General features: G+C 44.7%; 1 protein-coding gene across 1 annotated transcript in view; it reads left to right on the forward strand.

Moving 5' to 3' along the window:
- Positions 1–23,850, forward strand: part of rasgrf2a (Ras protein-specific guanine nucleotide-releasing factor 2a) — a 31,436-nt gene extending 7,586 nt beyond the window's left edge. The window contains exons 3-28 of the mRNA XM_062528155.1: positions 1,363–1,510; positions 1,821–1,910; positions 2,703–2,956; positions 3,314–3,393; positions 3,774–3,967; positions 4,496–4,605; positions 5,334–5,452; positions 6,238–6,398; positions 7,056–7,122; positions 7,561–7,697; positions 9,829–9,911; positions 10,183–10,431; positions 11,343–11,435; positions 11,805–12,211; positions 14,119–14,250; positions 14,727–14,816; positions 15,031–15,137; positions 15,984–16,096; positions 16,665–16,725; positions 17,311–17,414; positions 18,155–18,239; positions 18,565–18,762; positions 19,024–19,103; positions 19,214–19,331; positions 21,676–21,744; positions 21,905–23,850. Coding sequence (XP_062384139.1) covers positions 1,363–1,510; positions 1,821–1,910; positions 2,703–2,956; positions 3,314–3,393; positions 3,774–3,967; positions 4,496–4,605; positions 5,334–5,452; positions 6,238–6,398; positions 7,056–7,122; positions 7,561–7,697; positions 9,829–9,911; positions 10,183–10,431; positions 11,343–11,435; positions 11,805–12,211; positions 14,119–14,250; positions 14,727–14,816; positions 15,031–15,137; positions 15,984–16,096; positions 16,665–16,725; positions 17,311–17,414; positions 18,155–18,239; positions 18,565–18,762; positions 19,024–19,103; positions 19,214–19,331; positions 21,676–21,744; positions 21,905–22,000 — 3,445 coding nt within the window. The 3' untranslated portion in view covers positions 22,001–23,850. The remainder of the gene's footprint in view (positions 1–1,362; positions 1,511–1,820; positions 1,911–2,702; positions 2,957–3,313; positions 3,394–3,773; positions 3,968–4,495; positions 4,606–5,333; positions 5,453–6,237; positions 6,399–7,055; positions 7,123–7,560; positions 7,698–9,828; positions 9,912–10,182; positions 10,432–11,342; positions 11,436–11,804; positions 12,212–14,118; positions 14,251–14,726; positions 14,817–15,030; positions 15,138–15,983; positions 16,097–16,664; positions 16,726–17,310; positions 17,415–18,154; positions 18,240–18,564; positions 18,763–19,023; positions 19,104–19,213; positions 19,332–21,675; positions 21,745–21,904) is intronic.
- Positions 23,851–24,200: the final 350 nt, after the last annotated feature.

The following is a 24,200-nucleotide window of genomic DNA, read 5'->3' on the forward strand; positions in this document are numbered from 1 at the left end:
GTTTAGTTACAGTGCCTAGTGTGGTTAGTGTGGAGTGTGATCCTCGATGAGCAGTATTACAGTAAAGCAGTATTAAAGAACATGTCTTTTTCTGTAGAATGAAGCATAAAAATGTAGCTGTTAAGAATAGCCATTATGTGATGAGGCTTAATTCTAGGGACCTTCTACCTCTGCCAGGTGATCAGTTGGAGTTCGACACAGCACAGCTCAGTCGTTCGCTTTAGAAATGATCTGTCTGTCTCCATCTTATAGTTGTACACAGACAACGGCATCATCAAAGTATTAATGACTATAGGGATTTTGTGTGTGTTTGTGAGGATTTGAGTGTGTATTTTCCAATGCCGTGACACTGCATGTGCGTGTGTGTGTGTGTGTGTGTGCGTGCGTGCTTGCTTGCGTGCTTGCTTGCGTGCATGCATGGATGTGTGTGCGTGTGTATATATGGGTAGAGGAAAGTGGGTATAGTTGAGACAGATGCTTGGTGTTTAGAGGGTGCACTCAAAGACTGAAATGACTGTTGGGTGATCCACACAAATCCCCATGTTTATGCACCCTCCCTCCTCCATCTGCAAGTTGCCGCTCCCCGCTCTCTCCGCTCTCCTCCCGGGGTCAACTTCAGGTCACTCTCTGGTGTGCAGCTAGGCCTGCATTTAAAGGGCTTGCATCACAGTGCCGTGACCTATTTGGTCTGACCTTCCATAGGGCCTTAAATCTTTTGCGAGTGGTTGATTCTGGGTTGTGCTGTGTTTTTTTCTTTTTCTTTTTTTCTTTCTCTCTTTTTCTCTTTTTCGCTGAGACAGGCTGAATTCAGAAAGGGTAACGACTCTCTCATGAATTACCTTGCGTTTGTTTAATCAGTCGTGTGCTCTCGCTCGCTCTCGCTAGCGCACATTTGCACATCGCACATTCGCACGGGCAGCTGCACAATCCTGCCCTCGCCGAGCGCACCGCGCATCCCTCGGCCTCCCAGCGCAGGCAGCGAGCGCTTTGAGAATTTGCAAAAAAGCTGCTCGCAATCTTTTACACCCTCACACAAGGATCGCAGTGCAGTAGCACATTAAAATGGATGTCGTTTCTCATCGGGTGGCTGTTTTAGACAGATGCGAGTGCTGCTGTACATTAATTGAATCCATTTGAAATGTGTCTTCTTCCACTTCCACACTGTGCTGTCCAAAGCTGTGACCACATTTTCTGTTAGGATGTCGTCTGTTTGTTAATGAGCCCTATCCACGCGATTCACACCTTCAACTCTAGTCTAGAGTGTTGCATAATACAGAACAGAGAGAGAAGGCCAAAGCAATAAACGCCTCAACCGTGTTTTTGTCTCTTTGCCTCTGCCCTGTGCGATGATGTCGCCCGCAGCTACTCTGACATCATCATCGAGCGCGAGGTGCTCATGCAGAAGTACATCCACCTGGTGCAGATCATGGAGACGGAGAAGGTGGCGGCCAATCAGCTGAGGACGCAGCTGGAGGACCAGGACACCGAGATCGAGCGCCTGAAGGCGGAGGTCCGCGCCGTCTCTGCTCTCAGCAAAATAACACGCTTTGATTCACTCATTCATTTTACATTGAGCATTGAGCAAAAGAGAATAAGTCTAACATCATATTATGTAATATAATATCTGTGTAGAGCATGTACCACTGACACTGACATTATTACATAAGTGACATCTTGATTGTGTCCTATTTGTTATGTAGAATTTACAGTGTAATGATTGGGAAAATGGGACAAGATGAAGAAGATAAAAATGGATGGTAAATGTTGTTTTTTCCCCTTTGTCAAAATCTTGCCATTTGCCTGTCCTGTGTCTCCTTTAGATTTTGGTTCTAAATAAAGCCAAGGAAATGATGCTGCCCTTTCAATCAAGTCAGGAGGAGGAAGACCCCGATATCAAAAAAATCAAGAAGGTACTTATCACAGCAGCAAAATCATTCTTAGACAGACAGAATTATCCTTTGGGTTACAGTATTGTGGTTGATATAGTGATTGCTTGTTTAGCATCCATTTAAAACAGAGAGATGAAAGAATGAAGGGCTACCGATGAGATAACAGAGCAAAGCTGCCTCTGCTTCTGGTCAGAGATCACCATGATCTCAGCTAAGAGTTGTGTACCTCGCCACCCTGCATCACTCACTGCAGTGTCATCAAAGCCTATCTGTGCACATACTGTATGTGTCTTCGTGTGTGTGCGTCTGTGCGTGCGTATGTTGATTGTGTATAATACTGTGTGTGTACAGTATGTGTGAATGTACACATACAGATATGTGTGTGGGTGTGTGTCTGATTGTCTGTCTTTGTCTTAATGTGTGTGTGTGTGTGTGTGTGTGTGTGATTGAGTGTACATTGGTGCATAATATCTACTGATACATATGTGTGTGTGTGTACGTGAGAGTGTACATTGGTGTGTAATATCTACTGATTATATGCATGTGTGTGTGTGTGCGTGTGTGCGTACATTGGTGCGTAATCTCTACTGATATGAGTGTGTGTCTGTGTGTGTGTATGTGTGTGTACATTGGTGCGTAATATCTACTAATATGCATGTGTGTGTGTGTGTACATTGGTGCGTAATATCTACTAATATGCATGTGTGTGTGTGTGTACATTGGTGCGTAATATCTACTAATATGCATGTGTGTGTGTGTGTACATTGGTGCGTAATATCTACTAATATGCATGTGTGTGTGTGTCTGTTCCAGGTGCAGAGCTTCATGCGTGGCTGGCTGTGTCGGCGGAAGTGGAAGATCATCGTGCAGGACTACATCGCCTCGCCGCACGCCGAGAGCATGCGCAAGCGCAACCAGATCGTCTTCAACATGGTGGAGGCCGAGACCGAGTACGTGCTGCAGCTCTCCATCCTGGTCAACTGCTTCCTGCGCCCACTGCGCATGGCCGCCAGCTCCAAGAAACCGCCCATCAGCCACGACGATGTCAGCAGCATCTTCCTCAACAGGTCTCTATGTCTATCTCTCTCTCTCTCTCTCTCCTGTCCTGTATGAGTGTGTATACTTGGGTTGTGTTTGTGTGTGTGCAGGCGTACGTGTGTGTGTATTTGTCTATATACAGTATATACACTGTATGTGTGTGTGTGTGTGTGTGTGTGTGTGTGTGTGTGTGTGTGTGTGTGTGTGCGTGTGTGTGTGCATGCATGCGTGTGTGCGTGCATGCGTGCTTGTGCGTGTGTGTGTGGGCAATAAAGAATATGTGGTTTCACACCTGGGTCCTGAGCATCTTTCATCATGATGACCCTTGAAAGCTGTGACGTGACGTGACGTGATGTGTGACGTGTTACCTGGGATCTCTCTTGCAGTGAAACCATCATGTTCCTGCATGAGATATTCCACCAAGGCCTCAAGGCACGCATTGCCAACTGGCCAACGCTGGTGTTGGGTAAGTGGAACTCCAGCATTTGTGAATTAAAAGAGTCAGAAGTTAAATACGCACAAGACAGTTTCTATTCCTGTTTGAAGCAGACAATGTAGTATATTTGAAAATGTGGTTGAATGTTGGTCGGAAAGACATATATCCGACATATAAGATATTAAACCAGCTCTGAACTTTACGTCCATAGTCAAACAGTCCATATACTGAGAGAATAGACTTGCATTTGAGACTGAGACATAAAAGATCAGATGGATCTGAAAAATGGATCGTGTCCAGTCTAGAATTCCACAGTGTTTAATTACTAATTTGTTGAAAATTTTTCAAAAGATCATATCTTACTGTATATCCACTAGCGAAGCGTAACTCTGGGCCCCTCTTGTCCTCAGCTGACCTGTTTGACATCCTGCTGCCCATGCTGAACATCTACCAGGAGTTTGTGCGTAACCACCAGTACAGCCTACAGGTGCTGGCCAACTGCAAGCAGAACCGCGACTTCGACAAGCTGCTCAAACAGTACGAGGCCAACGCCGCGTGCGAGGGCCGCATGCTGGAGACCTTCCTCACCTACCCCATGTTCCAGGTAAACACCTCTGACTCCTGAACCCTGAACCCTGAACCCTGACCCCTGAACCCTGACTATTTATTCTGGTGATTGTGGCGTGTGACACATGCCAAGGGTCAGTTCCAGTCCAGCTGGATTTGTTCTGTTGGATTTGGTCTGTTGTACGTGTTTGTGAGGAAGGAAAGTTTTTTTTGGACCTTCACTTGAAGGCTACTTAAACTGAAACCACTTCTGAATGTAGATGCTGGATGCAATGGCAGCTACTGGGCAAATGTTCAGTCCCATTTGACATTCTCCAGCTCTCCAGCCCAAATGTCATTGGGATGACTCAGCCGGATGGCATTTAAATGGTTACAAGTTAGATGAGGAACAGTTTATCTTTAGTTGTGAGTTGTGACCACAATGGGCTAATAAAAACCACTAATCCAAACTTCCCCATATCCTCCTTTCTTCCTCTTCTTTTCATCTCATTTTGGTCCTTCTCTTTCTTTCTTTCTCTCTCTCTTTCTCTCTTTCTCTCTCTCTCTCTTTCTCTCTCTCTCACAGATCCCTCGCTATATTATCACTCTGCATGAGTTGCTGGCCCATACGCCCCATGAGCATGTGGAGAGGAAGAGTCTGGAGTTTGCCAAGTCCAAGCTGGAGGAACTTTCCAAGTGAGTCTGCCCTGTGATGCACAGCCAAGCCGAGTGCTGGACATTCCCGCCGTACGGGACCTAGGCAGTACAGTAGTCGGCGAAATTAGCATTTCCCACAGACTCCAAATGTGATGGTAGATTAACAAGCTTGGATTGGACTGGGGAGGTTGTTTTTGGGAGGCCGCTGGGTACCCATGCATTATTTAGTTACCAAGAGCTTTATTCAGTTCACTTTTTGATGAACAAGTAGGGCACTGAGACCTGTTTTGTACATGTTAAAAGCCTTAAAGTTAAAACTATCCTTAGCTTCGCAGAGGGAACCGCAGATGCAGTTCCCATTTTTTCATCGCCCCAATCTTGAGACACTTTAAAGTGTATGTCTTGGGGATACATGTTATTGACACAAAGAAGCACAGTTGTGTTATTGACACAAAGTAGCACAGTTGTCTAAAACAAATAAATGTTATTCCAATGGATCCATAGACACATTTCCATGCAGATGTTGATAAACCTGGTCTGTACACCTAAATGAGGTCCATGTGTAGGAAAACCTGGTATTTACATACTGTATACATAAATGTATCACAATTAATTCACAAGTGTCTTGAGCTCATTGAGACTTCCATAGGTCTCATGTATACCATCCTAAGTCATAATCTATACAAAACATGAAGACCTTTACCCCTCAAATATGTCCTTTGAGAGATGGACGATGACGTTGTGGCCCCCTGTCCCTGTCCTCTCAGGATGATGCACGACGAGGTGAGCGAGACGGAGAACATCCGTAAGAACCTGGCCATCGAGAGGATGATCGTGGAGGGCTGCGACATCCTGCTGGACACCAGCCAGACGTTCGTACGCCAAGGTGAGCTCAGCCAGACCTCACACTGAACCACTCACTGTGCATTCAGACCAAGAGCGACCAAAGCTGCAAAGTCGCTTTTGAAGCTGGTAAAATGCAGCTGCTAAAAAAATTCTGTCGCTCATGGCGTGAGAGATTCGAACGTTCGATTTCATTTATGACATCCACACAAGCGAAGCACGCCAGCATTCCGATTGGTTGTCAGTGTTATGCAGCCGAAACGAGTCATAGCTAATTTGCATAAAGTTAAACTGTTTTGAACTTGTTTTGGTCGCTCTGGTCGCCTAAGTTTTGACGCTGGTCGCTGTGGTCGTTTTGGTCGCTGTAGTCGCTCGTCCCCATTCAAAGTCAATTACTTCCGGCGATTTTGCAGCTTTGGTCGCTCTTGGTCTGAACGCAGTCAGACTGAACTGAAAGAAAAGGAATTAGATTTTACATGAGTGAACTGGTTATGTCTTACATTATTGACTATATACTTTGACAGAGTCTGTGTAACCTAGTCTGTGCAATAATCATAATGATAATAATATATTTTTTATAGTGTTCTTCTAGACACTCAAAGATGCTTTACCGTTTTATACATAGGTACATAGACAGTGTTACATACAGTAAACAGAATAGAAAATACAGATGCAAGGACAAAGCAGAGGAGATTCTTTGTCCTCCCTCCATGAGCCTGTCTTCTATCCTCTCTCTCTCTCTCTCTTTCTCTCTCTCTCTCTCTCTCTCTCTCTCTCGCTCTCCTTGTGATGTTTGCCCCTGATACATCTGCCCTCCACTCGTTCCAGGTTCTCTGATCCAGCTCCCGTCTGCAGAGAAGGGGAAGCTGGGCAAGGCGTGGCTGGGCTCTCTCTCCCTGCGCAAGGAGGGCGAGCGCCAGTGCTTCCTGTTCACCAAGCACTTCCTCATCTGCACGCGCACCTCCGGCGGCAAGCTGCACTTGCTCAAGGTGAGTCCAAATCAGTGGGCAGACAGAGAGCAGACACTCACACCTGAGCCGGCTCACAGTGTTGCAGCAATAAAGCATTGTGTATCAGTAAAACAGAGCTTTTCCCTCAGCTGCGCTTACTGGAAGTACAACGGATTATAACTCCAGGAATGGGGGGGTCATGAGCTTTTATCACACATAACTGTAAGGAGCCACATTACTAATGGACTGCATTAATATATCACGTTTCTGCCCCTCAGAGCACTCAAAGTGCTTTACAATTTCATTCCTCACATTCACCCATTCACACACACACACACACACACACACACACACACACACTCATAGACCTGCTCCCGTGAGAGAACTCACATTTAATGAGTATTAATTGCATTTACATTGATAAAGTGGCTTGTGTGCTAAACATGGACCCAACTTAGACCAACTAGACAAGTTAGAGAGAAATCAGTTTACTGTAGGTAGGGCCCCAATATTTTGTCCTCAAAAGCTCAACACTTATGGGGGAATATTGATTCTGCCTGAATAGGAGTAGTTGTATTGTGTATTGTGTAAAGGGCAATCTCCTCACCATTCTTACCTTAGTGGGGTCTAATGTTATCCTAGAGGATAAACCGTAAGAAAGCTCCAACTTACCCATGTTCTCCTCTCCTGTCACAGCAAGGAGGAGCCTTGTCCCTCATCGAGTGCACCCTCATGGAAGAGCTGGATGCCAATGATGAGGATTGTAAGTGGATGACTCATTGTGCTTACACAAGTTCATGTGACAAAAAGATCATTTTCCATCTGGAAAGGGTTGTCAAAGAGTATTTAATACAAGGATACAAGGATACAAGGAGGTTTATTTGTCATATTTATATTTATTTGTAATACAGTGAATGTTGTGAATGTTCATCTTTGTGATTGCCGACTGATTGCCTGAATTGAACGAGACATTTTTACTCTCAACGGAAATTCTACCCAACAACCCCCCTGGTTGTTCTCAGCGACATGGTTGAGCTGTTTGGTTACTGGAACATTTAGGTATTTATGGTTTAACACCGTAACGTCACCGAGTCTCGTGATTCATATCATTGAGGAGACTATGCAAAGCCGGGCTGCGCTGGCTGTATTCGTGCGAGGTGAGGCGTGGCGCGAGCTTCAGTGTGTTTCCTGTGCTCCGCAGATAACAGCGCCGGTCAGGGCCTCAACCACCTGCAGTTCAAGGTCGTGGTGGAGCCGCAGGACGGACCGTCCTTCTCCGTGGTGCTCCTCGCCCCCTCGCGCCAGGAGAAGGCCGCTTGGACCAGCGACATCAGCCAGGTGAGGCCAACCGCATGGACACACGACCGTATGAGCTGATGACTGACCATTAGTGAGCTGATGACTGACCATTAGTTCTTTTAGATTTCAGGTTTTATTATTTCGGACACATTTAGAACACATTAGATTAGACATATGCAGGTAAGCTATGCAGTGTAAGGAGGGGCAGAAAGCCCAACAGGCTTATTTGCGGCTGGCCATCACCGACAATAACAAATATTACACAACATTGTAAAACATTATGCAGAGTTTTAACTTTGAGAAGGAGGACTATCATAATGCAGTCTAATGTACATGTAATAGACTGATGCAATGCATACAAAGAACTTTGCCCCTTAACATGTTAGCCTAAAGAAGCCTAAAGTTTCAGGTCACAAGCATATTTGTATTGGGGAGTTTAATCCCCATGAGTCGGCTGAGTACCCACCTGTGTGAGTTGAAATATGTTATGAAATATGAATGGAGACATTCCCAGGGCTGGACTGGGCTTTTTGTCTGTGTGAAAAAAAGCACTGCAGAGTAGTTTGCATTTCTAAAAGGGGAAGGAAGGCATCTTTACTTTTCCTTTCCATTCATTCACCTGGACAGAAATGTCACGCCTGACTTCGATTTCATGCTCTGATAGACAGCCACACCCCATAATAAACCAGCAACGCACCTTTATGCACGCACACATGCACACACACACCCACACACACCCACACACACACACACACACCCACACCCACACACACACAAACACATGATCTCAGCAGCCTGTGCATCACAACAACAGCCAACCGTGTCTTGCCTCTCCCCCCCTGTCCTCCCAGCGCTGAGGCTTCAGGGTTGGCCTTGACCCCAAGAGACTTGAGGCTTGTTTTGCTTCTCACAGGAGGGAGGTGTTTTCCAGTCCCTCCCCTCCGTGCCAGCGCTGTCCCCCAGTCCCCTCTCACCACTTAACCCAGCGGGGATTTTCAGCGCAGTCGGCTTTTTATAGCCACACACCACTTCTCTCAGGTCATGTCAGCCCACACAAGCTGTCGGGGCCCTGTGGTGAAAACAGTAAATAAAACAAGAGTTTATTATCTCTCTGGTGGATGCTATCGTAGTGTTTGGTTTAAATGATGTTGACCAGGTTAGCGTCTTTCGTTTACAACACTGATGGCTCAAGGTTTGGCTGATGGCTGAGATTTGAATTGCACACTTAAGGATTACTGTAGGTTCCGGTCAAAGCAGCTGGTTCCCAGTTGATTCAGCTGGCTGTGCATTTTTATAAGTCCAGTTAGTTAAATGACCACATAAGTAACTGTGATAGCCTGAATGATGTGCCAGCCAAGCCCCGAGTCCCATAATATCCAATCCTCCATAGGCTCAAAGACCACACAGTCAGTCAGAGCATGAGCATTGTGGCCACTCACTATGCAGTGAATTCCAATGGGCATATACATCCTTACGTTTTTATGGAGAAGTGGAGCAGGCCTGTGGCTGTCAGTGTAAACACACACACACACACACTCACACACATGCACACACACACACAAACAAACACACACACACACCACCCACACTCTGTAGTAAGGTTTTTGGAGCATCATAATCAGAGGCTTTTATTACTAGCTCCAGACAATGCCGTGGCTCTTGTGTGGCAGAGGGCGAGTGTCTGTTTGAAAAGAAGCCGAGGCTTCCTCCCGGGGGAGCGAGGCGTGTCAGTAGGCTAGCAGACTTGGCTCGAGGCTCTCGCTCTGCCTCGCTCCTCTTCTGGCCTTATATTGCATTGTGTCATATGTGTGCAGTCAAAGGTCTCTGCAATATTTGTACAGCGCTCTTTGTCAACGTTCTCAACACTTCTGAAGGGAAAAGTAGCCAGGGCATGAAGCTCTCAGGCACTCTCTTTCATGTTTGAAAATAGATAAATAAATATATGTCGGCTTCAAAAATGTCAGATAACTTAAGGCACAGACATTTTTCCAAGCCCTCAGTAGTGCAAATAAACAACTGCTGTGAAAAAAAATTGTACTGTTGAAATGTATGAATGAAGAATGACAGCAAAGCATTGATATAGTCATTTTATTTTTTATATATATGTTTTATATCATGTTATTATGCTGAATTGTTTTTGTTTATTTAATTTTCTCTCTTTCTCCTGTAGTGCATTGACAATATTCGCTGCAACGGCTTCATTACCAGCGTGTTCGAGGAGAACTCGAAAGTCACTGTGCCTCACATGATCAAGTAAGAGCGAGAGGGAGAATGTTCATGTCTCAGACTGGTCTAAAACGATTCAAATTCATCCATAAGCTTTAACACAGCACACAATCTAGCCATTACTAGCCATGGCAACACTTAGGGCACCAAAACACTATGATAGATTGTTAATCATAAAACTTGCTTACAGATGCCAGTGGAAAAAGAATAACAACAACAGTTAAAATTCTTCACAAATGAGCAACAGACCATACAACCAGCTGATTCTGTTTGGTCCCCTCTTGATGCTCTCCTGCAGGTCCGACGCACGGCTGCACAAGGACGATGTGGACATCTGCTTCAGCAAGACGCTCAACTCGTGCAAGGTGCCGCAGATCCGCTACGCCAGCGTGGAGCGGCTGCTGGAGAGGCTGACCGACCTGCGCTTCCTCTCCATCGACTTCCTCAACACCTTCCTGCACACCTACCGCCTCTTCACCACCGCCGCCGTCGTCATGGACAAGCTGGCCGACATCTACAAGAAGCCCTTCACCTCCATCCCCGTCAGGTCGGACTCAGGGCGCAGGGCCAGCAGGAATGCTGAGATACAAAACACCTGGAATAGGAAAAATACAGGCTAGCAGGAGGGCTGGGATTAAAATCTGGGATACAGGAAAAGCACAGGCTAGCAAGATTGGTGGGATAAAAAATCTGGGATACAGGAAGAGCACAGGCTAGTGGGAATGCTGGGATTAAAATCTGGGATACAGGAAGAGCACAGGCTAGCAGGAATGCTGAGATGCAAAACACCTGGAATAGAAAAGCACATGCTAGCAGGAATGCTGGGATAAAAAAGTGGGATACAGGAAGAGCACAGACTAGCAGGAATGTTGAGATATAAAACACTACAAAAGACAGAGGATATAGTCAGTTTTTGCAGATGTGTCTTACACATCTGCTTCACAGCTTTCTTAGGTCAGCACTCACTAAACTCAGTGAGGAGGTTTTCTATGTACTGACTGCCTTACTGTGTTTAGTCACTATTTTTGATTATAAATCAACACAGTTCTTGGATCAGGACATATAGCTATGCCTGCAGTTATCACCATGTAAACACTGTTCTCTAGTGGTATTCATTTTAAGTTGGTTGAATTCACCACCCCATTCACTCAGTCACATATGATTTTGCATGAATATTCTTCTCACTTGGCATGGCCTTTTTCTGTGTTGTTGACAGTCTTAACTGTCTCACTCAGTCTCTTCAGTCTTGAAAGACACACAAGCACACACACACACTGGTCAGAACTGACATGCCAACTGAGGATGCCCACTCATACCCAGAACTAACCTGCATCATGTGACCTATCATGACCTCCCGTTAACGTCTAACAAACTCCCCCCAACCCTCACCTCCCCCCCCCCCCACACCCCCCACCACCACCTCTCCTCCATGTCTGCCCCATCCTCCCACTCACACAGGGTCCAGTACCACTCATCCGACCGTCTGTCCATCACGTCCCTCTGTCCAGACTACAGCCTGAAGATCACAAGGCTTGCCATGGACCAGTCCAAGTAATGCTCCTTCCAGTCTCTCGCCTGGTCTCCTCCCCTCTCTCTCTCTCTCTCTCTCTCTCTCTCTCTCTCTCTCTCTCTCTCTCTCTCTATTCACACCCTACTGTTCCTCTCCTTCATTTTCCATTCTCTTCTCTCACTCCTGTGCTGTGAGGACCAAGGGATTCATAAGCAGGGAATCTCGGGCCGTTGAGTCAATTAAACAGGAAGCGTGTTTGGAAAGAAACGTAGAGAAATGGATGATGACATGCTGCTTTTTCTCCCTTACCTCTTCTTACTTTCTTTTTCTCTTTTCTCTCTCTCTCTCTCTCTCTCTCTCTCTCTTTCTCTCTCTCACTCACGTTCCTATTGTCTCTCGCCCATATCCAGGTCCCTTGAGCTGTTCTTTGCCAACAACCAGGGCCCCTGGAGTGGCGACCACCACAACAGCAAGTCGCCGCGGCTGTCGCGCAAGTTCTCCTCCCCGCCGCCGCTCTCCATCCCGTCGCGCACCTCCTCGCCGGTCCACTCGCGCAAGCTCTCCCTCAGCTCGCCCGTGGGCATCAAGGGCGGCGCGCTGGACCTCACCATCACCACCTCGTCCCCCACCGGCAGCCCCACGTCCCCCCACAACCCCCTGGTGTCGTCGCCGCCCCCCACCAGCACCAAGGCCCCCCTGGACCTCAGCCGCGGGCCCAGCTCCCCCGAGCTGAGCCCCAGTACCCCGGAGGAGCCCACCGGGGACCTGCCTCGGATCGACGCCTTCTGTGGGAAGCTGAGGAGGAGCATCCGTCGAGGTGAGCGCCACAGTGTAGCACCACCTACTGTCAATGACGGTGTACTGCGTGTGATGGCTTAGAAGATGGGTTCAATGTTATGAAAAAAATATGCAGCAGAAGATTATAGTGGCTGACTCCTCCAGGAGAAATGTATGTGTAAAAACTGCAGTTCAGTTGTTTATGAGTATGCTGTGTTGTTTGTGTCATTCACAGGAAATGTAATGAAAATGTGTTTTGAATATAAATCATCTGTGAAGTCGTCACGCCACCTGCAAAGGTTTAAATTGTAAATCAGGCACTCATTATTCAGCCGTGGCAGACATGACATCGGGATGTTGGGGAAATGTGTGAAACTATGCCACCTGGTGTTGAGACTCAACATGGCACAACATTGAGAAGTGTGGAACTAGTCTAAGGTCATCATTTGATTATTGAATACAAAAGTGACTGCATGGAAGAGGATTTCTCTTATTAAAAAGTGCTGTGCTGACCTGTTCAACATGGCGATTTTGACCACTATGAGGAGAATGGCAGTATACCATCCAGCAGGCACTGACATAGTTTGTGTGGCTTGACCTAGAGGACCATAGCAGTGAGTGCTTCATCATACAGTACACACAACTACTCCATCACTGATGAGTAGAACCCTGCTGCCTGATGCTGTTGTTTGCTCCTGCTTCCTCCATCTGAATCCTCAAATCACCCAATGTTGCCGTGGAGACCACAGAGCCTCCTGTGACCTCTCCCCCCTCTCCCCCCGTAAAGCGTAATTGGATGGTAACACCTCTTTTGGATGGAGGAGGTGTAGGATCCGGTGTAGGATCCGATGTCGGACGTTTGCAGCAATGCAAAGAGAGCGAATGAGAGAGAGACGTTTGTCGATTCCAACCGCAGCCAGGAAGCTAATCTCACCCTCATCTAATTTCATCTCGTGTCCCCTCATCTCTCTCCGCACACGCCCGGCGTGCCCTCTTCGCCGAGAGGCTCTTCGGGAAGGGGCCGCTCACGTCCGCCCGAGAGGAAAATCACCCTCAATTACGAGTGGAGAGTCCTCCTCGTGCCGCGCGGGGGCCTTCAGATCTGGCTTTGAAGCGTCGTCCTCGGTACTCCCCTGGGAAAGGTCTGAAGAGACACACGTGTGCATGTTTCACCTCGGTCTCTCGCTCTTAATTGTCGCCAATGCGAGGGGATGTGAGGACACGGTAGAGGGTTTCAAGATGGCGGACTGGCACATGTATGGAAGCAGAGAGAGATTCTCTGAGCGTGAAACAGTGTATTTTGTAGCGCTTGTTGTTGTGGTGTTAAACCTGCGGTGACTCAGTCGAGTCTGTTTTGATTGGCCCGGCCTGAGTTTGGCTGTCATTGTTTTGAAGAGCATAATTGACATGCATAATTTATTACGCGTGCTTCAGTTTAATGAAATTCCAAGTGGAGAATAAACTACTCTTAGGATCATCACGAAAACCCCTCGGGTTATGGTTGTACACCAGACAAGTCACTGAGGACAGTAAACATTGTTGATGTTTAAGAGCAAGTTTTCTCCATAGTATGTAAGATTGGACTGAAACGCTGAAGTAAACAGAAATGTTACTGTTGGCTTTGTGTTAGTCAGGAGCAGTAATTCTTATTGTCATGTTGCCACAAACAGTTGTCTTCAAACAGTCTGGGTAAACAATTTAAGCAATTGAGTGATATTGATGATTTTGTCTTCTTGTAGCATTTTCAATATGCATGTTTCTAAAGATAGACTTCCCTCTCTTAGACATTGTTGTGTGGGATACTGTGTCTGACTCTGTGTGTGTGTGTGTGTGTGTGTGTGTGTGTGTGTGTGTGCGTGTGTGTGCGTGTGTGCGTGTGTGCGTGTGTGTGTGTGTGCGCGCGTGCGTGCGTGTGTGTTTGTTTGTTTGTGTGTGTCCTCTCCTCAGCTGTGCTGGAGTCAGTGTCGCTGGATAAGTTCATCCCCGAGGCGGCCCCCGCCCCCAGTGAGTCTGGTGATCTGTCTCCGTGCCGGTCGCCCTCCACCACCCCCAGACACATGCGCTACCGACAGCCCGGAGGTGTGTGTGCTCAGCGCTCTCACTCACATAAACAAACATACAAAGAAACAGACACACTAACAAAGCTTTACTAGCCAGTGGTAGAGATGCTCAAAGTGTGAACTTATCGAAGCCCCGTTGTTGTTGAATAGCCCAATGCTGAAGTAAAGTAAAGTAAAGTATCTACAGTATCTATCTATCTAAATAGAAATGTTACACAATGTTACTGTTGGCTTTATGTTTGTCAGGAGCAGTAATTCTTATTGCCATGTTGCCACTGTTGTTGTTGAATAACCCATTCACGATTGTGTCTGCTTTGAGTATTGTGTGATGTAGTTGTGTCTGAAAAGTAAAAGTAAAAGTAGCTATCTTTGTAAAAGCAGATGCGATATCAGGGCTGATTGGTCCATGGCTATTTACACACAATCAATCAATATGATCAATTTGCATTATGTGGTTACTGAACTGACCTGATCACCACCCATTTTTCTCTGCAGGTCAGTCCAATGACAACTCCCGCTGCACAATGTCACCAGCTTCTGCCTTTGCCATCGCCACGGCAGCCGCTGGACATAGCAGCCCTCAAGGTCAGAACTCAGAAGTGAAGGTCACAGAAGTGATTCTATGAATCCCTTCGTAAAACTCTCATGAAATTTACTTTAGCAATAGAATACAGATGTTATTTTTTGTGTATTCTTTATATTGTAAAGTAAGTAAGGTAATATGTTTTTGACCTTCTAAATTAGTAAACAATACAGTATATCCTGACATCCTGACACCCACCTTCCATATCATCCACAGCTTTCAACACGCCAGAGAAGTCCTATGATAAAGAGTTCCTCATCCGCCGGGCAGCTACCAACCGAGTGCTCAACGTCTTACGTCACTGGGTCTCCAAACATTCCCAGGTATACTTGCCCCCCCCCCAAAAAGCGATATTTCATAATTAATTTATTAAATTATCTGAGGTGGATATTGATGGCTTTACTTGACATTAGCAGTAGTGGAGTTTGTGGTAATGGGGACGGTTTGCTGACCCCTTCCACTTGAGTGGCTGTGACAGCCCTGTCCTATTCAGGCTGATCATCATGGACAGAGCCGACAGGCTCTGAAATGTCACAAGGCATCCCCGGGGTGTGTGCTTTTAGCTGCTGCTGGCAGAGCTGCTCACCAGCGGTGTGGGTTATGATAGGATTGGGTAGAAGGGCACAACGGGGTCAGCTAACTGGGAAAAAAGAATAAGATTCTGTGTTGAGGAAGACTTCCTTCAAGGCCTGTCGAGGTTCTTCAAGAGGCACTAACTGTGTCATGGTTATGGTTTAGTATGCGAAACTAAACACTGGTAAAAAGTAAAAACGATTGATGGGCGATTGATGGATACAACAGTGTGTTAGGGAATCAAACCTCAGTTGTCAGGTGGCAACGCCATCGTTCCTCCCCAATGCTCGTTGGTCTTTAGAAATAGTGTCTTTAGCAAACATAGCCAAATATTGTAAAAATGTAGGACTTTCTCTATGATCTGTTTCCTTCCATGTTAAGTTAGTACTTCTTATTTGTGTCTTGAGATGTGAGAGAAGACTGTACAACTAGCTTTAGTGTTGAATTGGGCCAGACTTTCCCCTTTTTTAGTAAACATGCACAAATACATGCCCCACTGTATTACTGTAAATGACTTAGATTAGATAGTTCAGGAGGATATCACTGTATAATCCATTTAGTGTGATATTACAGTGTGTAATGTTTGGCTTTGGAAGGACTTTGAGATGAATGGAGAGCTGAAGTCAGGAGTGATCTGTCTACTGGAGGAGGTTCTGAGAGATCCGGACCTTCTGCCTCAAGAGAGGAAAGCCACCGCCAACATCCTAAGGTAGAGCTGACCCCAGCCAAAGAAGCCTGGCTCACTGCACACAAACTTAATGGAATACGCCAACTTTTTGGAAAATAACCTTATTTCCGCTCCACCCTAGTCTATAGATCCTTCTCTTATCTGACTGAGCATGTAATAGCCCTGTCTGACACCATTAGCCTAGCTTAGCATAGTTCAATGGAAGTTAGCCTACACATATTGGGCCTCTTTCTTTCGTCTTTTTATCTATCCTCCCTTCCTTCCTCGGTCCTCGTTCCCACTGATCAAGATAAAGAATGATGGGCGGCAACTATGGGATAGTCTATCCAGTGTTAGTTATAGATCAGTGGGAATGCACCTGGAGGACCGAGCATCGAGGATCGAGGAGAGAGGTTGAAAAGGGGCCATGGTGTCAGGCATGAAGCCTAAGACCAGGTTGTAGGGTATGCAATTGAAATATGTAGCAAACAAATGGACTATTAATTGCATTACAATCTATATGGTCTCTTTATCTTTCATTGTACTCAATGAATCAAAACTACATAATGTGCGTGTGTTTATGTGTGTGTTTTTTAATTGTTTTCTCTAGTGCCCTTTCCCAAGATGACCAGGACGATTCACAGCTGAAGATTGAGGACATTCTCCAAATGGTATGTCTTCATCTCTTTCATCATGAACAGATCCCATCTCAACCTAGTCCGTCTCTGCAATGTAATGGACTTGTGTCGGTGTATTTTATAGAGCAAAAGCATTAATTAGCAAATATCTGTCTGTCCTTCAACTGTGAAGCAGAAAAGCTGTCCCCTGCTTCACTTCATCCTGGTAAGACCTATCCTCCGGTAAACAGCCTTGTGTGGTGGCCATGGTAACAGACCTCAGGCTCCGTGCTGTTGCTGAATAGCTCTGTGATTGTGTGTGTGTGTGTGTGTGTGTGATAGTTTAGTTAGGCTTGCTCAATATGAGGTGGATTCGTCTGTACAATGCTGTCGTGGCACTGTCAGCCTACTGATGTCATGTAGTTTGTAGTTTGAGTAGTGTGCATGTCCGTCAGTTCGGTTCAGTGTCTAAAGTCGAATAAAGATTGAGTATGTCTTCGTGTTTGCATATCATTTATTGGTGAATTGTGTGATCAGTTTAGTAACCACGTCAAATGTCATGTCGTAGCTCATAAAGACAACCAAAGCGGCACACACTTGATAAACACACGTTTCCTTTGTGTGTGTGTTTCCTTTCAGACGGAGTGTCCAAAGGCTGAATGCTTTGAGTCGTTATCAGCCATGGAGCTGGCCGAACAGATCACCCTACTGGACCACATCGTGTTCAGGAGCATCCCTTACGAGTACGTACCTCGCACCAGCCGTGCAAAGACAGGTGTGCAGCGAAAGCCTACCTTACACTGACAAGATTTGGGAAAGATTCTTGAAAGATTGTAGTCTTTTAACTAATGCCCCTCATTCAAGCTTCACCCAAAAAGACTACAATCTTTCAAGAATCTTTATCAAATCTTGTAAGTGTAAGGTAGGTTTTCAGCTGTGCACGTGCACACACATACTGTGGCTCATAGCTCATGGGAGGACTCTGTGGTATGAGTATAGCATTAACACTCCCAAGTGTGCCTTGAAGGAAAGGAAGCTCCCAGAAAAGGCACCTGTTAGCTTTTTGCTGTTTTGCTCAGTCGTGACCAGCATGCACTGGGAGTCAGGAGGGAGATATTTCATTGGCCTGTGTACAGAACGTATGATGATGCAATTTGTCAGACGTCAGGGATCATTGTGGAGTCAAACGGAGCAGCGGAAATGAACCGGGCTTTTGCGTCATGATGAGCCACAAACATTTTAATTAAGCTATGGCCAGCATTCTTGTGAAGGACATTTATATTGATTTGATAGTGTTTGTTCTGATGCTTAATAGGGAAAATAACAGTACACGAGAACTATCACTGCATTTTAAAACGTCCAACGTGCTGTTTTATCTGTTTGACGTCAAGAGACTATTGTAATTAAATGAGGCACCACAGATCAACAGTTTTGCAAAAACAAATTATATGAGTCATTCTCGGCACATTTTGTGTTTTCACAGAGAGTTCCTTGGCCAGGGATGGATGAAGGTGGACAAAAACGAACGGACTCCGTACATCATGAAGACCAGCCAGCACTTCAATGATGTATGTTTCACCTCTAGCTCATGTCTTCTTCACACACAGTTTTTGTACGTAGGTTTTATACATGTACACAGTTGGTGCTTGCCACTTTGTTTTTTTCGCTGAGAAGACGTACAAAATTTGATCTTCTAAAACACAAAATAGTAGTTTGCATTTATATTCTGATCCTGACTTTTTTAAGTTACAGTACAAGAAATATCCACCATTATTTTTTTTTAAACATGCTAGATGATGATGATTGTACTTAGTGTTAGTGTTTAGTGACACTGTGTCATTGAATTAAACATATATCTTCCTGTTTCTTTGTATTATTCCTGTCCTCCACTAGATGAGTAACCTGGTGGCATCTCAGATCATGACCCACACGGACGTGGGCTCCAGGGCCAGTGCCATAGAGAAGTGGCTGGCTGTGGCTGATATCTGCCGCTGCCTCAACAACTACAACGGCGTCCTGGAGATCACCTCCGCCCTGAACCGCAGCGCCCTCTACAGGCTGAAGAAGACATGGACCAAAGTCTGCAAACAGGTGGATGACTGTGGGCTTGTTTATGTTTCTTGTGCGTGTTTGTGTGTGTGAATACCCTATAATTATTCATTTACCTCAAGCTGAACATGATGAAAAAGATTATTTGTTTTTTGTGTATTTTGGTTGAGTATGTTTTGGAAAATGTATGAATATAGATGTTTCCTCAATAAAAAAGATTTGAAATAAAAAGATTATTTGAACTAGACTGGATGTTTTATGTTTAGGTTTTACTTAACTTGTGTGTAACCATTTGTCTCACAGACCAAGGCACTGATGGACAGGCTACAAAAGACCGTGTCATCTGAGGGCAGGTTTAAGAATCTCAGGGAGACCCTGAAAAAGTAAGTTCAAGCCACAGGCACCACCACACAAGACACAGCGTTGACATTGGCATCTTCCTCTGGTTCCTGACCGTCTGACCCATGTGCCCCCCCTCTCCCCCCTCCCTCAGCTGCAACCCTCCCTGTGTGCCCTACCTGGGCATGTACCTCACAGACCTGGCGTTCATCGAGGAGGGCACGCCCAACTTCACAGAGGAGGGCCTGGTCAACTTCTCCAAAATGAGAATGGTAATGAAACGTTTGTATAAAGTGTTTGTAAGATTATGTAGATGCTGTGTTTCTCCGTGTCCCTGTCCTTGTGAGAAATATGAACTCTAGCATCCCATTCTGTCCTTTTTCGCCTCCTTGTGCACTTTTAGTATACTGGGGACTGTCTGTTCAGTCTCTTGAATGTATTTCAATGCCAATAACCAGTTACAAATCTGGGCTGATGTAGACCTTGATTTTAGATCAAAGTGAACATGGTGTCATTACTTGTGATCATTATCAGTCCTTTACACAACTGCAGTCATGTCATACATAGTGCCTAATAATGTCGGTTTGGCATGTGTAGTTTCCGGAATAAGATTCCAAATTTCTGTCATTATCATTTAAAGAATGAAGAATTTCTCTTGAACACACAGGGTGTATTAAATATGAATATATCATTTTCTAATTCAGATGTTTAATTTGCTATTTGCATGCAATCCAGAAAGGTTGGCAATGAAGCCATTTCACATTGAGCACAGACCCTACTGCTGTTTCTGCACATGGTGGTGTGCTGCAAAAACAGATGGTAGGGTAGTGCCTACAGCAACGCAATCATTTCACATAGCAGTTTTCGGCACAACAACACACATTTTCTGTCTGCTACTGTAGGTTTTAAACAAACATACCAAACATTATACTACAGACTTCCTGTGACATAGAATGTCTATTGTCCGCCTCCTGTCGCTTGTCCCCCATATTGACTACTACTAATATGTAGTTTCTTTATCTTTATTATTGCCTCGGTTTAGCAAACAGCACTTAGAGCTGCAGAACCAAATTAAATCGGCAGAACATAACTACTCCTCAGTTTAGTTCTGTTTTATGCCTTCATAAGCCCTATTCGCACGGGATTAGTATTACCTGAGGACCTCTGGTCATTTTCAAATGACCGCCCCACCTCTGTGTTACTTGCAGCGCATTCGCAGGGGGATAAGCAAAGTCTGTAAATTACTCTATTTTCACTGACATTACAGCCGGATATGTCGTTTCAAGGCGCGCAAGATATTGACAGAAAACAACGAAGAAAGTAGAAAAGATAGAAAAGGCGGGCAATTGCAATAACAATCCCTGAGATGCAGATTCGCATGGGATTAGTATTATCACCGGACGTCTGTGTTTGGTGAAATACATTAGGTAATTTGCGGCGGAATTTTTGCTTTACAAATGACAGAAATGGCACATTCCCACGGGACTAAGATCTCAGGCATCCTCCGTAATTATCACAAATCACCAAAGGTCCACAGGTAATACTAATCCCGTGCAAATAGGGCTACAGACGCGCACACACACGGAGGAGGTCTACGCTCTCTGAGTGCTTTTCTGGTATTTGTATTGTATTCTTGGTATGATGCCACAGAATGCTATCGTTGGCCAGCCAACGGTGATGACATTTAACAAAGATTATCATAGGCTTACTATACTTAGAGATGATCCCATGCTCGTTTGCTAGGTCAAGCAATCAGGTGGTCAAGGCCCCATTCAGCTGAGAAAAGGTAACTGGAGCCAGGGCCAACTGTGACGACAACAACAACAACAACAACAACACAAGTCAAATAGGGAGGAACATAGGGGCAATTGGTCTGTCACTAGTTTGGAGTTTAACACAGTTTTAAACTTGAGTTTGAGTTGGGAGTTGGAGTTTAAAACTCCAAACTAGCGACAGACCAATTGCCCCATATTGTCTTATTTTCTCAATATCAACATCAGTTTGAGAATTGAGAATATAGATAATAACTAAAAGAATAACTAAAAGCTTTTACTTACAATATGATGGGCATGTTGCTGCAAAGCACAGGACCATCTTTCTTGGTCATCTCCTGTCACATCTGGCCATAGGCCATGACCCAGCCATGACCCAGCCATGACCCAGCCTGTTAGAAAAATTAAGAAGGTTAACTGTCGACATGAATAAGCAGTTTATGGTCTATCTATGCTATTCCCTGTCTATGCTAAATGGTGGGCCTATGTTTGTAGTTTGAGGTCTACGCTATTTGCATTCTTATTTGCTGGTTCAGCAGGCTGAAGATCCTCAGTTAGAGTGTCCTCCATATTCACCTTCTTACTGGCTGGTTTGTTAGACTGAATATCCTCTTCAGCCTGAATGCTCTCCTTGTTTAGGTCCTCAGGGTCATCACAGCATGTTTGAAGGGCAGGCTTGTAGTCTGATGATCTGGAAACCTCACTTCAAGCAGTGTGTATTCTTGTTGGTAAAATGGTAGTAGAAACTTTGTACATACTTCCTCTTTGCCTCTTTGATCCCACAGGACTGATCAGATTTAGATTTAGATTTGAATTCTTACATGATCTGTTATTGATCCCACAGATATCCCACATCATACGAGAGATCCGGCAGTTTCAGCAGACACCTTACAGGATAGAGCACCAACCAAAGGTAATATGGAAATAACATTCATTTATTTGTTTGTTTGTAGATGGATTGATGGATGGATGTTTGTTTTTGTGCTGTGAAATGGACCGGAAGGATATCCCATGTGTCTAATATCTTAATCGTAATTGTCAGTCAGTTTGACCGCTTGTGGTCTCTGTCTTAGGTCACTCAGTTCCTGCTTGACAAGACCCTGGTGATGGATGAGGACACCCTCTATGAACTTTCCCTGAAGATTGAACCCAGGATACCGCCTGCGTGAAATCACACAACAGATGCCACCTTGTTTACAAGAAACAAACAAACAAACAAACAAAGCAACACATGTAAAATAGAAGATATTTGGCTCTTCTGGAAATGGAGGACAAAATCAATGGAAGGGAACAGTCTGTCCATCTTGAAGATGGACTCTCTTGTAAAGCCACACACAGATATCCTCAGTTTTTTTTAGCAGTTGTTCACCAACATTTGGATCAATTCTATCCAAGTCTAAAAGGATTTGACCAAATCAAATTATTGCCATTGAATGGTGAAGAACTCAGGTCAGTAAGTGCCTTCTGTAAATATTGTATGTACAGTCTGAGAAATCTTGTAGATAATAATTGGAAGGTAGATTTTGTACAATATTGGACATTCAAAAAGACATGAGAAATGAATTCAGTGTAAAATGTACGTTTTTAACGCTGTGCTTTGCCATCAAAACCAGCATGTGCGGGTTTATGCTTATGCTATAGGGGACATTGGCTTACTATGAGCTTCCTTTGGGTCCAACGGTGCTTACAGTCCTTAGAGGACTGAGTCTGTTTAAACGATCAGTGAAAAAACAAGTCTGAATGGCAAAGACTCGTATCCAAAAGCATGTAAGGTACAATAAGTGCTGGTGTTTCAAAAGTATTTCTCAGTTTGTCCCCTACATGTGAGGACTGTTGCTCTACGTGTCCTTGACATGTCTGACCATAGAGGATGGAAAGACTTTTTCACTTTTGTAAGAAACATTCTCTATTGAATCAACAGAAAGGCTTTTTGATGTTACGTCTGGGCATAAATATGAGTTTTTCCCCTTTGAGAGATCGGATATCTGATGGTTAACTCACTAATTGCCTGTTGACTGTAACAAGGAAGAACAACACTTCCCACTTTGTTTGGATAGATAATGCTCACTTAAACAATGTTAGTTTAACCAGATAGAAGTTGGGTTTTTCCCATTATTCCCACAATGCCCTATTCCATATTAAAGTCTGTGTCTGTGCGTGTGTCTGGACCTGAATGACATTGCCACAGGCTTTTGATGACACCTGTTTCATTCATCTACTGATCCTTAGCAGTAGCGCATGTTAAGCACCTGTTGTTTGAATTCTCATTTATTTATGTGAACGTGTTAGCTGCACGGACTGTAAAGACATTGTAAATATAGATGATGTATACTTCTTACAAGGCCCTCTTAAACAGACTAAATGCTGCTAATGGGTGAAAACAAAAGAATTTAAGTAATTTTTTATTAATGTTTCGAAGAATATCTGTTACAATCTCTGGATCAATTGTCTGTCTTTGTTAATGACTTTGGTTCACTGGGAATGTGTGAAGCAGTCAGTCTGTGCGCAGCTCTGATACAGCCAAAACCTTTGAGCTAAGTGGGACATTGTTGAAGACTAATATCGCATGGTTGATGGGAGTGGCCACATGTTTGTTAAAAGTATTGTTATCGTCTGTAGTTTTATTTCTGTGCGTATTTATAACATGGTTTGGTTTGGCATTTTTTCCATCGTATTGAGTATTTAATGAATAAGTTATAGATTTGTTTGACTATTTTGCATTGATACAGTAGGATATTATATTCATTACCTTGTTTATGTATTCATGTTCATGTGGACTGCTGCCAGTTTTATGTTGATGGTACTTCATGGACATTGGCTACAGAAAGCCAGTCTTGCACTGTTTCTCTTCTTCCTCCGTCACACAGACATAGCCTGCATGCAGAGACTCGTGCTACATCCTCAATCTCAATGGGAGTCTGCTTTTGTACATTCTTCTATTCAACAGTAGTCGTAATGGAATGGCACCTTGAAGGGATTAACATTTATTTTCAATGTGAAATAAAAGTATTTGTCTTCTATGTTTTCTGTTTCCTTGTGCTTTTTATCCCGTTAATGCCATGTACTGTATATGCTGTCCACCATACTGTAAGCAATTGGGAAGATCTGTTTCAGCAACAACATGCACAGTCACACTAGCGCTGTTGTATAATTTTACAAGTTGCTGAGAAATAATTTGCAAGAATTTCCAAAAGCAATTCATGTGTATACCTGGGATTCCTGTCTCAAATTACTTACTCTACATCTTTGCTCCTCACCCATGCCAGTTTAGGGAGCGGGACCGTGCTGTGCTGAGCCTTGGGAGTAAGAGGTGTGGCTAACGGAGCCCCCTGGTCACCTGAGGTTCTGGATCATATGGAGGAGGGGGCA

Source organism: Sardina pilchardus, chromosome 23 (genome assembly GCF_963854185.1).
Source record: "Sardina pilchardus chromosome 23, fSarPil1.1, whole genome shotgun sequence".
Classification (NCBI taxonomy): domain Eukaryota; kingdom Metazoa; phylum Chordata; class Actinopteri; order Clupeiformes; family Clupeidae; genus Sardina; species Sardina pilchardus.